Here is an 18,397-nt window from a genome sequence, read left to right on the forward strand (position 1 = left end):
ATGAAAACACCTAGCACACTGTCAAGCGTAGAGCAAACTCTTAATAAACGAGAGTTGGTCAGGATCATCAACTCCTGAATACCCAGAATGAAATGTACCATTTGTGTTGTATTATATTATTATATTCTTCGCTCTTCCTCACAGCGGGGAATTCTACTTTCCCTTCTCATTAACTAATTTCCTAAAAGACTTAATTTTATTTTTCTCTTGACTTTTTCCCCCCCTCGATGTTTAATGAAGCTGTTACTGAACAGAACTGAAGTGTTGAATAACCTGAGAGGATCAGATCCTAACATTCATGAATCCCATATATTACCCACATGGAAGATTAGTTATGGTAGAGGGTGGGAGAATTTGGCAGGGATTAGCAAATACCCCTGCTAATCAACAGAACATGCAAATCAGACCCCTGCTTGTGGCATTGATCTAAATCTCTATGGCAACACCAGGGTTACCTATATACATGTGAAGAAGTGATTTCAAAGCTGCAAAGTATGGCAGAAATCACTGCAATGAGCATCAAGGGGAAAACTGAGAAGTATTCCCACTTCTTGAAGAAACTCATACAACTTTCTATAAATTTAGTAGTATCTTTGCTTTCCCTGAGCACATGCTACTGGAATGTTAATAGAAAATGATATGAACAGCAAAAAAAAAGCAAGAGGAAAAGGTCAGAAACAATCCACAAAATATATAATCCATCTATCTGACCAAATAACTATAGATTAGGATTATTTGCATATTTGTGCGTAGCAGGATTGTGTGGTTTAGTATTACGGTTCTACCACTTGTTAGCTTAGTGACTGTAGGCAAATTTTTTAACTTCACTGTGCCTCATTTTCCTGCATCTATAACATGAGCATAATAATAGTTCCTTCCTCATTCAATTGCTATGCGAATTGAATAAGTTAACATATGTAAAGTATTTAAAACAACGCCTGCTCCAGAGTAAATGCCCAGAAAAAAATTAGCCGTTATTATCACGCTCTTATCATTATCATTCCTAATATTTGGTCATGATGCTGGAATATAGACTTTCAGTTTTATACCCTGTGAAGAAAACACAGGGTAAGAAAGGTTAAATTTTCCATTTTGTAATTTTGTTTGTGCTGGTAAAGAGACTTGGAAATGTCAGCGCTGGAGAGCTTTTATAGGTATTATCATTTTCAATTTTAGTAAAACAGTTAGGAAAATGGTAACTCTGATTCTGGTTGAGTCACAGGATCCAAGTAAAGCGACATTATTGTTTAAACTCTCATCAAGATCTAGGAACAGGCATATGTCTATAAAATGTGATGTGTTCAAAATTAAATTAGTTTACCTCAGAAACCGAGTCACCTTTGGATCTAATTAATGTTTCAGTATATGTGTTGCCCTGAAAAACAAGCCCAGGCCCCCACAGCCTCATGGACCAATTTTCTTTTGTGGTCTCAGCTCATTTCACCTTGCCTCTATCTGTTGGCTGATTAGGTTTCTAGTCCAAGCAGGATAATTGTAGTAATTCAAATTTAGATTTAATTTTCCGTGCTTACATTTGATGGGAGATGATTCTAATAGATATGGGACTACTTGCTTTATGAGGTCAGAATTGTTGCTGCTTTTGAAAAGGCAAACAGATTCCTGCCAATTACCACCCAGTGGTTCAAAGTCTTTTGGAGGCAGTGGCCTGATGGGGCTGAAAGGGAGTCAGACTAGGAGTCTGAAACCTTGGATTTGAAACCCTGCTGGCCTCCTCTATATCTGACTCCTCTTCCTTCACTCCAATGTCCCTTTCTTTGTTTTCAAACTTATTTTTCTGTACACTTTTTTGTAAGCAACTGCAGTTTCCTCTTTGGGATGAGGTAGTGCCTAAACTGATTAATAAATACATTTGCTGTGTGATATTAGGCAAACCATGACCTGTTGGTGAGAAAATTTTCTGTTCTGTAAAATGGAATGAATGTGAAAACTACTCTGGTTACCTCGCCAGTTCTCATGCAGATCATATAAGACGGGTTGTAAAAGGGCTCTGTTAAATCTTCAAGGGTTATATACTTGTAACAAATTATTTTAATATCAGAATGTGGCTAAAATATAGACCAATCTAATGACTAACGTGATTTAACTTTGCCTTCCACAAGGAGCCAGTAGTCCCCTGTTTGTAGTTCAGTGCCTGAACTGCAGTTCTTCTGTTTGTAGTTAAGACGTGGCCAGCTTTAATATGCATTGTACATGAACCTGCTGTTATCAAAATGAACCTGTCCAGCCTTTCATTGCTCTAGACGCCTACTGTTTGCTTTCTAAACAGAGAAAGGGATAATTAGCTAATTCATTTAGCCATGAAACTATCATTTGTTGAGCCCCTATCTGTCTAGACGTGGGGATATAGAGACAAAGTGCCAGTCCCTGCCTCGGGGAGTTCACTGTGGGCACGACAGACAAGTAGACGAAGATGAATATTGTAAATGCCTTAATAGCTATATGTACAGGGTGCTGTGGAGCAGAGAAGAGGAAACTGTCTTAACATGGGGATTGTCAGCGAAGGTTTCCCAGGGTTGATGGTGCCTGAGATACATCTCGAAGAATTTGCTGAATGGGAGGGAATAGAATTTTCAAAGGTACAGCAGTTGGAGTGGATAAAAGGCAGAAGGGGCTGTTTGGGGGAAGGGGAATACTTCTGTATGCCTGAATTATAGTGTTTGGGGAGGGAGAATGGCAGGAGGTAAGGGTGACAGTGAAGTCTGGGGCCAGATAATGGAGGGCTTGTAAGTGGGCAGAGATTTGTTACAGAGCATGACATGTTCAGATTTGTCTGTTAGAATTGTAGCAGTGAGCAGAGCAATTTGATCATAGGTGATAGAGAAGGCTCTGGTGAAATTCAGGCAAGAAACGAAATAAAAATCGGTGGAAGTCTTAACAGTGGGACTTTAGAAAAGATGTTAAGAAGATAGACCCTTCCTTACTTGGTTACTGTTTGGATATAGGTAGGAGAGGGAGAATCCAGGATAATGCCCATGTTTCTGGCTTGTTTGAGATGGTGGGTGGCTCTAGAAAGGAGTAGGATACAAGAAACAACCTTAATAGCCATGTGGAATAAGAGAAGAGGAACCAGTTTGGGGAGATGAGTTCAATTTGGGGATTGTTTTGTTTGAGCTCCTGAGTGGTATTTGGGTAGAAATGCCCATATCTAGAGCTCAGAGGAGCTACCTGAGCTGATGAAAAGTGCACGGGAGGAAAAACGTTTCCTCAACCCTCTTAGGGTACCTGGCTGGGCCTGAAAATTAAACAAAGGCAAATTAACAAGAGAAAAACATACTTTGTTTAATACAAGTTTTATATGCCATGAGAGCCTTCATAAGGAAATGAAGACCAGGAGAAACAATATAGACCTGAGTGTTTTTATGCTGGGTTTGATGAAGTTTGGGCAGTAGCATAGAAGTACGATAAGCCAAGGAGTATGAGATTAGAGCAGTAAACTGGGGGAAATTTAGCAAGACCTGTGTGTTAGGATTCTTGTCAGTGTCCATTTGTTTGGGGAGATAGTGATGCTCATTTCCTCCTTTACAAAGAGGGCACTTCTCAAGTGAGGGTTTTATGACCTTTTTCAGGGAAGAAGGGAGGAGGGAAGGTCAGAGTGATTTTCCTGCTTCTGCTGTTTTCTCAGACTCCTTCAGCTTAAAATGTTCGATATGCCAAAGTGCCATATTTTGGGGTGGCATGTCCTGAGACCCATCAAGAGCAGTGGAGATTTTTGGAGTTGTTGCAGTTATAAAATGAAGTTATTTCTGCACTATTCATGAGACTGGGTCCATATCATATTTCAAGAGTCAGCAAAATGTCATCTCCTTTTAGAGGCCTTCCCTGACCTTCCAATCTCAATTGACTTCTTCTGTATTACTCTTGAATAGCATTCTGTCCTTTTGTTTTATGGCAGTGATCACAATCTATTACTACATATTTATGTCAATTGTTTACTGTCAGACTCTTCATTAGACTATAATTTCCATGGAACAAGATCACACCTGCCTTGTTTACTGACGAATACCTGCAACTCAGCCTGGCACAAAGTAAATGCTCAAAGAATATTTGTTGAGTGGGTGAATGAAAAGTACATACCAAGAAAGAGGAGATTGAGAGAGAAAATTAGAGGGCATCGGGCAGAATCCTAAAGAGCTCAAATGGTCAGTAAGGAGAAAAGGGATGGGAAAAGGAGACTGTGAAGGAACAGTCAGATATACGTAGGTAGGAGGAAAACCAGGAGAACACAGTCTCAGAGAAGCATGTGGAAGAGTGTCAAGAAGAGAATACTCAGTGGTGTGAAATGCTGTTGAAAGGTTGTATCAAGTAATGACTGAGAAGCAGTCATTAGAAATAATATGAAGGCTATGGATGATCTTAGTAAAAGCAATTTTAGTGTTATGGTGGACATAAAGATTGAATAGGGACTTCCCGTCAATATGTTGAACTGAGGTATTGCAGAAGCCCCTACCCTTCTATAAAAAACATAGAAATAGTGGATAAAATATTACCTTAAGTCTTTGGCAATACACAAGAAAATTCAAAAGCAAAAAAGAAAAATCTCTAGGATATGGAAACAAAACAGCCATGCAAAGCCAAAGCAAACTGCAACAGTTGAAACTAAATGGCCATCAAGGGTCTCAGAGCTGAGTATAGACCTTGGGGCTTGAGTTGAAGCCAAAGCCCTGACACAGAGCCCTGAATTTCCTGCGTAAAGATACGAGCCAGGAAGTCCTGTTCAGCTCATGATAAATCAGGACTCAAAGCCTAGGGGTACTGAATATAGGTAGGGTGTCCATTCTGGGCCTACAGTGTAAGAAATTGGAACCTCACATTTGAATTTATACTAAAAACCTGGGAAATTCAAATAAATAGCTGACCTGGATCCAGTGAAACCCATAGAGGGCTGGCATAGAAAGAACCCATAACTATAGAGATAGATAACTCTACTGTCCAGGGTTCACAGGGACCTAGAGAAAACCACTCTCCGGCTGAAGGGGAACCCACAGTCAAATTTACAGAGCAAGAAGAGAAATAAACCACTGCAGGGAGAGTCAGTGGTGACAATCAATAGGGTAATTCATATTCGAGAAAAGTTGTATCATAAGGCAATATGAAAGAGACTTTAATATAAGTATCTTTAAAGTGTTTAATAGGAGACAGGAAGGATTAGAATCCATAAGGTATGAACAGCATATTGTGAAAAAGATAGCAGACATATTAGAAAAGATTAAAAAAATTATAAAAAAATATATATGTATATATGTGTGTGTGAATATGTATGTATATATACATGTGTAATTTTAATATGTTATATAATATATATTAATATTATATATAGTGTGTGTGTGTATCCATGAAATAAAACCAAATTCAACAATAGATTAAACCGAACTAGAGAGGAGATCACTGAAGCACCCAGATTCTACACAGAAAGATAAAAAGATGGAACTAAGAAATAGAACTAAGGAGTCATGAAGGAGAGAATGGGCTCTCACATATAGCTAATAGAAGTTTCAGAAAAAGATTAGAGAGAGATTTAAGGAGAGGCAGTAGATGAAGAGTTCATGGCTAAATTACCAGAATTGAAGAAAACCAATAAGAGGAATTCAGTGCATAGGAATATTTTTAATATGTTTTAAATATATTCAAATACCAACCAAATACTAGCTGTCTCTCTCCAAAAAAGATGTTGCAATCTATGTAGAGAAATTACTAGGAATACACACACAATATATGATATATGATATATTAGTATAATAATATAATATGTAATCAGAGTGAATGGTGAATGTGGAATAAGGAAGTAGAGATTGTTATTAAAGACAACTTTTTTTCAACACTCTCGCCTACGAAGGGGAAGAAAGAGCGAACAGGAACTGAATGAGCATCTCTGACATATTATTTTATCCTATATGAATAGCAGAGGTAGCAGAGCAACCTTCTGTGTACTCTCACATGCAAACACATTCGGAGAGCTAGTAGTATAAAATAGCAGGGGACTTTGAAATTGAAGGATTCTCCAATGCTGTTCCATCCCTTGAAGGTACCCCAGCAGCCTGTTCTGTCATTTCAAATGTCACCAGTAGAGACACTCTTCTGTAGTAGAATATTGCCTCCATAAAATCCCTCTTTGAAGGAGCCAATTGGGTGTGGGGCATTGTCATGAGGACTCCTAGTGCTCATTCACCCTGCACTGATGAGAGTGTCTGATCAACCAGCTGTCTTAGTGGAAAGCAATGACCCAGGGATGGGATATAGGAAAGGACAATTTTAATGAAGGAGAAGAATTAGGAAAACCAGGATCCTAAAGTCCTGTCTGGCACAACAAGTTCCTGTGGGGCCTCATAAGGACAGTGGGCGTCTGAGCTGAGGTGCTGGCTTTACATCATGGCCTGAGGCCCACCTGGAGTGTGTGTGTATACACACACGCACGCACACACACACTGCCGTTTTCGTTCTTATAGTGAAACAGAGCACTGTTTTTTCCCTTAGTAATTCTGTTAAACATATTTTTTTCAGACCATAGGGTACCAAGATTCTAACAGAGAAAGTAGGCGTTGGAATTTTAGGGGCAGCCAAAGGAATGCAGTAAGTAGGAGGATTTTTTAAATGTGTTTTCAACATATTCAAATACCAACCAAATCCTAGTTGCCCCTGTTCAATAGGAATATTGAAGTCTATGCAGAGGAATTACTAGGATTATCTGGCTTGGACAGTCATTTCCCCATCGTCTTTAATTCATTTGTTAGCTTAAAATTTTATCATCGGAATAAAATTATTTGATAACTGCCCTCATGCAAATTTCTGGTCTCCAAGCTCACCTTAGTTATTGCAGGAGGAGAATGCCTAGCTCACTGTAGCACACATTGCAGTTTAATTTTGGTTTTGATTGACCTCTTTACAAAAGGATTACTTCTAGTAATCCTTCTGCTGATGGCAGTTGTAAATCGAAAAACTACTCTGCACTTGAACATCACTGTTGACAATATGTGCTGAACACGATCAGTGGGAAAGGGAAGACAATTGGTTGCCAAGCAAGAAAAGAACAACTCACAAATGTCCATCGGAACATCCACATGGCACAGTTTATTTCTCTTGATCTCCAGAGTGCTTCATGACCATACCAGGTATTTCAGAGAAAAGTACATCCCAGAGAACGGAGTCAGTTTAACCGAGGCTTGAATTCAAGTTTTACTCAATTTCATCCCCAAACTTTCTATTAGGTTGGTGCAAAAGTACTTGCAGTTTAAAAGGTTAATAATTGCAATAACCGCAATTACCTTTGCAGCAACCTAATAGCTCTTCCTCATCCTTCAAAGTAATCTTTAGTGAAAGTTCTTTTTTTTTTTTTCTGAAGCAGATCCCAATTCCTCCCCTCCTGCCCACAGAGTTAGCTGTGTCTTCTTTTGGGGGCCGCCCCGCCCCACCCCAATACTTTGGACATCTGGTACCACTCTTACAGTGCTTATCACATTTGTGTTTTAGTTATCGCTTATCTTTCTCCTCCATTTGAGTCCAGGGACAGTCAGTGGAGCAGCCGTAGAGCAGTTTTAAGAACATGGGATATGAAGTCAGAATGCATGGCTTTGAATCCTGGCTCCACCACTTCCTACCTGAATGAACTCATTAACCTCTCTTTGCCTCAGCTTTTTCATCTGTAAAATGGAGATAATAAGCTCATAAGATGTTGTATGTATTAAATGAGTAAATAAGGATAATGTACTTAGACTAGTGCCTGAAATATAGTTAGTGCTCAATAAATAGATTATATTAATAGCTCTTAGTACCTTTGCATTCTTCAGGGCATAGCTCAATAGATACCAAATAGTTCTCAGTAAATCTTGAATGAATGAATGAACGAACAAACTAATGAACAATTTGGCCCAGGGCAAATTTATTTAACTATTCATGCCTCAGATCTCTATTCTAAAATGAGATTGTTAATTGAGCATCAAGTCCCCTGTTAGGAAATCAAGTTCTAAAATTTCTTGAGGTCTTCAGTGGTTGCAGACTACACAATTTCAGTCTGTTGATTATACTTTTAGCTGTTTGTCAGAAGGGAAATGTTAGAGCGAATTAGTTAGAATGGATACTAGAGAAACCCCTGATTGTAAAGGGCTAGTCATAGGCTTCAGACCATGGAAGTGCCTACACTGTGTGTAATATTTTTCTCTTTTTTGGCTGAACTTAAGCTTCCTGTAGCTGAAAGCAGATGGCACAGAAAGCTTACTGTGGAAAGTCAGTTTTCTGTGTATGAAGAGAACTGAGAGAATTGGGAATGCTTGAACTTCTTGTCTGTGCTAAGTAGTGATGAAGATAAAGCCCAGGAAGTGCCTTTTGAGTCTCACAGCATTCTAAGGCTCCAGGTTATCTGAGTCAGACTAGGTCCTTGTGTCAAAGTACTCCCCGGGCTTAGAAACCCAAAATGACAGGAGGCAGTGATTTATAATCATTTAATTTTAGTGAGAAACAGCGATGTTTCCTTTAAATATCACTCGAAGAAGTTATTAAAATTATATGAACTATGCTCGTAACTAAACATAGGTCATATCTATTCTTGCTTGTTTCATAAATCACTTTTGTTAAGAAAAAGAAAGGAAAAGCGTAACTGAGTTGAAAATCATGCTATATTCTATCTTTTTCTGTTACTACTCAAGCCAAGAGACAGCCATATCTAGGCACCATTGTTCAGCGACCCAAATTCCAGACCCAGTGCCAAAGAGGAAAAAGTTGTATTTAAAGGGCTGGCCTTGTACACGTAAATTGTGTTGGCTGAGTATCCTTGGTTTAAATACTAGCACTGCCACCAGTGCACAAGCCAGGAAACCATGAATACATCACTTGGTCTTTCTAGACTCCACTTTCCTCACCTGTAAAATGGCAATAATAATACCTACCTTAGAGGTTATTGTAAAGATTAAAGAAAAATAGAGTTACAGCACTTTACAGGTTGCTTTTCCAATTATAACCACAGACTTTATTGAGTGTTTTCATCATTTGAAACCCCTGTTTTGGCCAGGAAAATAAATTTAAACTAGAATGGAGAGTTTAAAAGCCATCTAGGTAAAAGGATAAAGAGGATGTGATGTGTGTGCGTGTGCGCGCGTGTGCGCGCGCTTTCGCATGCACGCACAATGGAAAATTACTCAGCAATAAAAAGGAATGAAATCTTGTCATTTGCGACAAACACAGATGGATCTAGAGGGTATTATGGTATGCTAAGTGAAATAAGTCAGACAGAGAAAGACATACCTTATGGATTCACTTATAAGTGGAATCTAAAAACAAAACCAAACCAAAACAGACTCGTAGAAACAGAAACCAAAGGGTTGATTACCAGAAGGGAGGGCTTGAGGAGTGGGTGAAAGGAGAAGGGGAATATAGTCAATAAAATTGTGATAAGTTTGCATGGTGACAGATGAGTACTAGAAGTAGTGGGATGATCACATTATAAGGTATAAAAATGTCAAATCACTTTATTGTACACCAGAAAGTAATACAACCAATATAAGATTGTATACCAACTATACTTAAATAAAACCATTTTTATAAAAAATCTAGGGGATCTGCACACTTCTCAGGTGGATCATGGACCTGTCCTTTGTCCCCTCCTAAGAGTCTGGAGGATACCATTTCCTCATTCAGCAGGTTCTCCTGCCAAATCCTGGTCAGTGTCTGAAAAGAGATGTGTTAAGATTCTTAATCCTGAGGGAGCAAGCAAGTATTTTCCCATTACCTCTCTGCTCCTTTAAAAAATGGCAGCTCTTGATAGGAAGTTGATGGAATCAGTGCCACTGGCAAATAGGAAATCAATCCAGAGTTCCTTCTGCTGGCAGCGAAGCCCGCCCCCATGTGCTAAGTAATAATGAACATTACATCATTTGCAAACGCTGCATTCCCTTCCTCAAATCCTGAGTTTAGGTCACCTTCCTCCAGAAATCCTATTTCTTGAAACAAGTTAGATCCAGAAAAATTACTGATTGTCAGCTTTTGTCTCAAATCCTCCATCATTTTTCCCCCTAGCTTTTCATTTAGATTACTTAGTTCACTGGGCAAGAAATGAACCCAGTGTTACAGATATTTTGCCTCTGAGTCTTGTACATTTTCAGTTTGCCATAAATGTTTCATCATAGAAACACCTCATTTATGTTTGTTAGCCACCAGTCAGTTCATAAAATAGCAACTGTTTTTTCAAGATCGTCAAATATTATTGAATAAAACTGAACCAAACTCAGAGAAACTGGTGCTTTTATTGGCTGTGAGTGCTCTGTCACCAGTGAGGCAACCCATTTGGTTAAGGATCAGTTTATTGTATCTACAGTATTCCCACACATTGGATGAGAGAAACTTTCAAAAGTGGGTGTGACTGCCTTGATCCACATGCTTCAAGTTCACCCAATATGACCTTCCAAAGTCAAAGGCACTCGCTATCTCCATGCCCCATAAGACAAGACCTTAAGCGTTCTCAGTAGAAGTGTGGCTTCCCCTCTCCCTGTGGTCACTTCTTGGTTGCTGGTCATGGATAATATAAATTTTACATACTAATATAGTTTTTATGACAGAATGAGAGCCTTGAGGGGAATCAACTCACATACCTATCAAGGTAGATAAGGTTTCTGTTCTAGTCATAAAAGCTTCTATAGGAGAATCAGCAATCATGATATTTAACAATCCTTATTGAAAAGAATGTTTTCTTTGTACAAAACTTAAATCTCCACATATTGGGGCTTAGGCTGATTTCCTTGTGTTCTTTCCTTATGATCAAGAGAGAAACCTCGACCCCAGCAAGCCAATATTTTTCTCCAGGTTTTCTTGATTAAACGACCAAGCAGGTAATCAGAGGCCTTGAACTCTTGATGTTGCAGCTGCTACGGCTAATTAAATGGCAAAGAACTGAATTCATAGATATGATTAATACCATCAGGGTGCTTTATGGTTTTAATGTTCATGAATGATGAGTGAACAATGAAATTTTTATGTAGGTTATAGGATTTTTCTTCTTAAAGGATCAGAATTAATCAGTGTGCTCCAAATTGATTTTAAATATAAACCAGAGGTGGCTATAGTAAATTCTGTAGCTTAAGTTTTTGAGAATGATCTCAGAGAGGGTACATAATGAAAATCAAGCCACCATCCTAGTGTGATGCAAACCTAGGTTTCTTTGGCTTTTCATCCTGAATGCAAATCAAGAGAGCTAATCAATTTTTTTTTTAATTTTTTGTTTCTGAAGCACAATTCCCCTAAATAATCTGACTAGGAGACACTCATTGCCAACTAATAAACGTGTCAGGCTCTGTTACAGAATACGGTAGTCACTCTTTCTGTCCCTGGAATTTCAGTGTGACATTGACAAGATTCCATTAAATTGCATTTTTTTCTTTCTGCTTGAAGTGGCAAGAGTCTTTCTTTATGGTTTTTCTCTAATCTCCTCATTTGTATTTCTATCCAGTTGTTTCTCTGGGCTTCGGACATAATTAAATAGGCCACAAAAGGTGGTACTTGCTGCCCAGTGTCTTAAATATCTGTCCCCTCTGCTGTCCTACCCAGTTAATGGTGAGGTCTCCCAGTGTTACTTGACTTTGCACTTGAACCTACCTCCCTTTCCTCCCTTTGAGCTCATCATCAGTCCTTGACCTGCTAACTGGTCATTCAGATATTTTGATGGACGGTTAGTGAAAATGGAGAGCAATCTGGCAAGTGGCTCCATTTATGTTTATCTTTCACAAAGGGAAGGTGTTTGAAATCTCTTATTTTCAGACTTTCAGAGAGGCAGCCAATTCCTTCCTGCTCAAAAAGTATGGAGGCTGCTCCTGATTGGGCTGTCTGAATTCTCTCATTTTTACTCGTCACAGTCACATCTGTTTGGGTTTCTGTCTCTCCTGCAGATGCCTCTTGAGAGCAGGTCCCCTCAGCTTCTTTATAGCTCATCTGAGGCTGCCAAAAGAGATTGGCAGAGAGCGATCAGCATTCTGTGCTCTGATAACTCACATAACTCTCTCTGCAAAGAATGCTAAGACCTGGTTCTCGAGCGAACCCACGAGGAACGGAGCAAAAGAGAATTCTTTGTTTCTCTTTGGAATTCAATTTAGAGTTTAGGTCTGGTGAAGTGGGAGGGGAAACGGGAGAGCAGAATTATGAAGAGGGGAAGATAAAGAGGTCAGAGAGGAACAGGGACATATACAAAAAAAAATCATAGCTCCCCAGAGCCAAAAAGACTTTAAGGAACATTTCATCCAGAGCTTTTTCAGCATTTTGTTTTTAATGGTGGAATCTTTTATTTTTATTTTTTTCATAAGAAATCATACAACGAACCCCAGTATGTAAAATAGATGAAAGCAGGGATGCTATGGTAGAACCCTGGGTGAGTGAACTTACATCCCCTCCATGTACTCTTGGCGCTCTGTAGAATACAATTTGAAAGCCATTAATCACCTCTACAAGATTACTTTGAAGAGGGGAAAACTGAAGCCCCAATAGGAGAAATGACATGACTAAGGTCACACAACCAGTTCATCACAGGGACAGGATTAAAATACATGCATTCTGCCACCCAGGCTAGAACTCTTAGTAAACTGAATTGGAGAAAGGAGCTACGGATGCTTCCTTCTTGAACCCAGATCAAGGAGAGCTTGGTGGACAGTGCAGTGGGGGCCAGAGGTTTGGGACAACAAAGGAGAGTGGTGGTCCCATCCAGCATGGAGGAGTCGGGAGGCCTGGGGTTAAGCAGAGGGAATTCAAACACTACAAATATGGAGGAGACACAAGAAGTTCCATAGCAAGGGTACAGTGGTCAAGTGGGAAGCACAGAGCAAGACAGGAGAAAAAACACTTTGAAAATAAGTATCAGTGGAAAGTTCTTTCTTCTTCTTCTCACTAAAATGCCATAGTCCTGGTCTGGGGTGGCAGTAACACACAAAGGAAAGGCAAAATATGCTTCTCTAGAGTGGGCAGCAGTTCCTTTTTTCATTCGCTTTCCGACAATGACCAGGATTTGGGCACAGTTCTCTGAGGATTTAAGAGTTATATTCACACTCTGCTCTGAATTTGAAAGTCCCTAAGAAATACACACAAGAGTTAGGAAAGGATCAACATATCTGCTTAATTAATGGTTACGCTAATTGCACAATATGATTTGGATCCAAAATCAAAATGGCTTCCCTCCACTTTTCCCCTAGATGACCCCCCCTTCTCTAGTCACAGGCCTCTGTGAGTTCTCTTAGTGAAGGAGAGAGGAGTGTACATGTGGTCTGTAGGTAGACAGAACATAGAGAGTTAAAGGCCCCTTCTCCATTCTCACCAATCCTGAGTCATTTCTTGTCCGTGGAGACAAAATAATAAAGGGGGGAGATGGATATAAAAAGGCAGAAGTACATTTTATGGGCTAATGGGAACATGTGGCATGGAGAGATTCTGGCTCCCCTATACACCCTTATTATTCAAGATTATAAAATTCAAATGTCTGAGAGAAGTTAGAGCAAGAAAGGTATCTATAAACACCCATAGAATCATCTGCTTAAAGCTTTGGCCCACTGGTTCCATGAGTTCATGGCATAGGGGTTAGTAACAGATATGTTTGTGTTTACATATATATATATATATATATATATATATATATATATATATATATATATATAACAGATATGTTATATGTTTGTGTTTGCAACTTTATCATGATGTGTCTCCCCTCCCCCCATTGTGTATTCCTGAAGTTTTTTTCCATGTCTGTTTACCTCCAATACCCACCTCAGAGTGGCCCATACCAGTAATTCTCAGGTATCCTGAAAGCACCTTATGAATGGTGTTTGCACAAGCCAACAGTTGAGTGTTCTGGTGGAGAGTGGAGGTAAAAATGTGGGAAAACCCTCCTCATTTTCTCAGTTCCATTTCCTCATCCTCACTGTTCCCAAGTTCTAGCCCTTGTCTGAATCAGAACTTCGTCCTTCTTTAGCTTTTTCAGGCGTGCTTTGGTTCAGGGTCCCAAGAGAGAAACAAGAGGGAAGAAAAGGGGTTGGTGCACCTCAGAAGGTAGAAAGATGCAGAGTGAACAGGAGCATCTTACCTCTCTCTCCCACATCCCAAATAGTTGGCCCTGGTCAGCACTTCTTCTGACCCCTTTGGTGAGATTATTTCCCTTCATGTTACTTGGAATTTAAATCACATACATTCTGAGCCAGGAAACATCCTCCTACCCTTGAGAATCAATATAAACCAGTCATTCATCAATTATTTTCAATAAACATATTGAGCATAAACTCTGACAGGAACTATGCCGGGAGATGGGAATATGGTGGTGGCCGAAACCCAGTCCTGAGTTTCAAGGTGTTCAAAGTCCAGTGGGAGCAGACCGGGACATTTCCTCCACAAATTAAAGTCTGAAGAAGTGGATACTTGAATTGACTTGTCCTTCTGCCTTGTTCTCCCTTTTCTTTTGGGAAAGCCAAAAGCACAAAGATGTAGACGTTAACTCGCAGGGAACCTCAGACCATTTGGCATCTTTTTCCTGTAACTGTCCACCTCACCTCTGCAGCCTTCCCCCCAGCTGGACTTTGCATGCACAAAATAGTGTTTCTGATGGGGCAAGAGCCATGCAAGACTGGGGAGAAGTGGAAGGGGAGGGGAGAGAAGCAGTTCCTTAGTGGAGCCCTGGAAATCTACAGAAGCGTCAGGTGATTCAGCTCTGATGGGCTAAGAAGCCTGAGTTTCCTAGTTGGGAGCTCAGGCAAGAAAAGAAGGGCTGGAGTCTGGACACTTGGTTTTGCATCTACATCTAGTCTGAAAAGATCTGGAAGAGGGAGGAGTCCAGTAAAGAGAATGTAGTGGCAGCTCCAAGACAGAGCAGCCGTACCCCCAAAAGGGGGCATCGTTTTTGGCATCCGAAATCAAGTAAAAAAGTAAAACAGTTGTCTCTGTTTGAAGGTAGGAGTGTGGATGGACCATTCTCTATTGCATTCTTGACCTCAAAATTCCTTCTTTCTTCTCCTACAGATTAAAATATAGAACAGGGAAGGGACAACTTGTGAACGGAGTGAGGCGAGGGAAAAGCCAGGCTGGATTCCTGAATTGGAGGGAGAGAGGCTGCCTGAGCTTGAGGAGCAGGGGGAAAAAAAGAAGTTAGGAGACTGGAGATGGGCTACGGCTTAAATAAGGAGGTTCGGCTCTGCATTTCTCCAATGCTGCTTATGGTGCACGACTGCAGCTCTTTGCTTGGATCCCAAACCCCGAAAGTAACGATGAGGGGGCGTAGAGGAAATACGTGGTTCGGACCGCACAAATTGAAATGGCCCGAAATGAAAAGTCAGCAAAAACCACTGGGTGGCAGCGCGGTGTGCGGGCGCAGCTCTGCAGTGCCTGACGCTGCGGCTGCTGCCGCGGGGCCTGAACCCGTCAGGGAGCCCCGGCCACAAGTGTCGCCAGAAGACATAACTCAGTGGGGTTATTTGGGGGTGGGGTGTTGAGGTGGCAGCCTGGGGCAGATGGCTGGGCAACTTACCAGGGCCCCCAGCGGGGACATAACCATGGCCAGCTGAGAGTCATGCACTAACGAAACTCGCCATCCTGCCATCTCCCATCTTCAAGCACCACCCCACCCCACCCACCCTCGCTCCTCCAATGCAACTACCTCATCCCGGTGCCTCCTCCATCACTGTTTGCTCCCGAAGCTCCTTTCGGGGAAAGGAGGGGAGAAGGATTTGGTGATGGGGCAGGGCCTAAGCCCCTACAGGTGTTAGCCCCAGCGTCCCTCCGGGGACTTGGGGGGTGGGCGGGTGGGGAGCCCGCGGGCTGGACTCTGGGAGGGAGGGGCCGCCGAGGGAGGGGGCCTCGCGGAGACTGTCGCACTCTACCGGAGGGTGCTTGCGGCGACGGAATTCCTGTGCTGAGACTGTGCCGCGCCCAGAGCAGCAGCAGCAGCAGCAGCAGCAGCAGCAGCAGCAGCAGCAGCAGCAGCAACAGCCGCTGCAAAGATGCTAGGCCATTACCTGTTTGATCCCCGTCGGAAATCTGGCACGGGCCAACTTTTCCTGATTGTCAGGCCAGGAAGTTGCAAGGACTAGTCGGAGGCTCGGAGGGGCCAGGGTGAGGGCGCGCTCCCCCGCGCGCTACCCCCTCCCCCCTCCTCCCCGCCACCCGCGCTCTCGGCCTCTCTCCCGCCCGCGCTTTCCCTCCGCCCGCCTCCATCCTCCTGCCCCCTCCGCGAGGCACTGGGCGGGGGGGTGCAGCCAAACTCCGACCCGAGCCGTTTGGACTTGCACAGTGTCCTCGGGGCGCAGGGGCCGAGCGCACGCAGTCGCGCAGCTCTGCCTCCGCCCGCCAGTCTTGCCCGCGATCCCGGCCCGGGGCTGTGGCGTCGGCTGGGACCCAGGTAGCTCGCAGCCCGCGCGGGAGCTCGACCACCGCCGGAGGAGCCGGGACGGCATGCTGAGCCCCCTCCTCGGCTGAAGCCCGAGCGCGGAGAAGCCCCGGCGAGCGCAGGCTAAGGAGCCGAAGGCAGCGAAGGCGCGAGACAGCGGGCGAGCGACGGAGAAGCGGACGGAGGAGGCGAAGCCAAAGAGGGGCAGCAAAAGAAGTGGTGGTGGTGGGCGTCGTGGCTATGGCGGCGGCTATCGCCAGCTCGCTGATCCGTCAGAAGAGACAAGCCCGCGAGCGCGAGAAATCCAACGCCTGCAAGTGTGTCAGCAGCCCCAGCAAAGGCAAGACCAGCTGCGACAAAAACAAGTTAAACGTCTTTTCCCGGGTCAAACTCTTCGGCTCCAAGAAGAGGCGCAGAAGGAGACCAGGTCGGAAGGGGCTCCTGGCTGCTTTTGTTTTGTTTGCTTGTTTCATACTTTACGAGTGCAGAGGGGCTGGAGGGCGCGGAGGGGCCGCAGGGCATGTAGGTAAGCGCAGGTGAGTTTGTTGGCGGCCCATCGTGTGTGTATGTGGCCACCGAGCCGGTGTGCGTGCGTGGGAAGCGATTGCTTTCTCACCTCCTTCGTAATGGTACCTGGCTTGCTGCATTGCTACTGCCATGGGACAGGCGCAGAGCCTGGGGGCATACCCTGCCCAGGTGGCGCGCCCTCAGCTTCAGGCGTGCCACACGTGTGCATGAACCCCAGCTCAGGCCAGGCGCGACTCAGACATGGCTATCGTGTGTGTGTGTGTGTGTGTGTGTGTGTGTGTGTGTGTGTGTGTGTGAAATTGCAGGCTTGGACCTGGGCAGACACCACTGCCACCCCAGGAAAACATGGGGAATCCTTCCCTTGTCTTTATCCCCGCAAGTCTGACCCTTCCCCTCCACTGTCCGTGGGATTCTGCTATCTAGGCACTCTGTTTCTTTGATCACTTTTAAGCTTGATCGGGACAGACTTGACTTGTGCAGCTTTAAATATTAGCTGGAGAGGGGAGAGTGGATTCCTAGAACGTTGTGGCAAAGAGCTTAGTGATGTGGTTAGAATAGTAAAACTGTGGTGACTTGATACTAAAATGCAGGTTTGAAGCGACAATTTAAACTCATAGCCAGAGCGTGAGTCCTTTTGAACCTATTCAGTAATCAGACTAACGTGACGTTCTGGTGTCAGGGGATATTCACACAGCTCTAAGTGTCAGGTTGTGTCACGGTAAAGCTTCAGGCGAACATTGGCCATTCTTACTTCGCCATTCTTAACCAAATAACTCCTTTACGCTCATTTCTTACTTTTAACTATGTAAATACTGCAGACTTTCAGACCTATTCATCAAACTGTTATTTTTGAATTTATGTATTCTGCACACTGTAATGGAAATGCAGACATTTTCTGTTGACTCGAAGTTTTTTAAGGCATTGGCTGTAAATTAGGCTTTTTTGGAAAAGGCTTAAGCTGTTGCAAAGCATGATTATGTGGCCCGAATAATCACATAAATATTATTTCAGTATAGGTGTCTGTATTGGGTATAAGGAAATTTTCGGTAACATGACTGTTACTTTATTATTCTGTGGTGATTCGTATTTGAAAATCATTTTAATTGAGACCACGTGTTTTGGATAACCATGTTTCTAATAATAAATTTGAAAATAAGTATGAATAATTTTCCTTTCCTTTCTACCAGCAAAAATCCTGCTCTTTTTGCATCCGTTTTCCCTAAGGATAATAAATATGATAGGGTATGATAATGGTTGTTATATTCTCCTCCACTCCTCCTTTTTTTGTATCACTGCTCAATTTTCTAAATATAAGTTCTTTGAAGGGGTTGCAGGTTATTTATGCGTTTCAACCTTCTTAGAATGGAGGGGACTATTTTTCAAATTGCAGTAATTCTGGGGAAAATATTTGCTAGTGTATTTTTGGTCCCTGTTTGGTAAACCACTCTAAATTATATTTGCATTCTTTCTTTTCCTTGCACATGAAAAGTGGCACATTGTTAAAAGGCAGGATGTGCCATT

The 18,397-nt window shown here is 42.4% G+C and overlaps 1 protein-coding gene across 13 annotated transcripts in view; it reads left to right on the forward strand.

Moving 5' to 3' along the window:
- Positions 1-18,397, forward strand: part of FGF13 (fibroblast growth factor 13) — a 521,106-nt gene that overhangs the window by 430,553 nt on the left and 72,156 nt on the right. Inside the window, exon 1 of one of the 13 annotated variants that reach the window (XM_081042389.1) lies at positions 15,903-16,775. The exons of the other annotated variants lie outside the window; for them this stretch is intronic. Coding sequence (XP_080898515.1) covers positions 16,589-16,775 — 187 coding nt within the window. The 5' untranslated portion in view covers positions 15,903-16,588. Of the gene's footprint in view, positions 1-15,902; positions 16,776-18,397 lie in introns of those variants that run through there. 13 annotated transcript variants of the gene reach the window in all.

The sequence above is a fragment of the Rhinolophus hipposideros genome, assembly GCF_964194185.1.
Source record: "Rhinolophus hipposideros genome assembly, chromosome: X".
NCBI classification, from domain to species: domain Eukaryota; kingdom Metazoa; phylum Chordata; class Mammalia; order Chiroptera; family Rhinolophidae; genus Rhinolophus; species Rhinolophus hipposideros.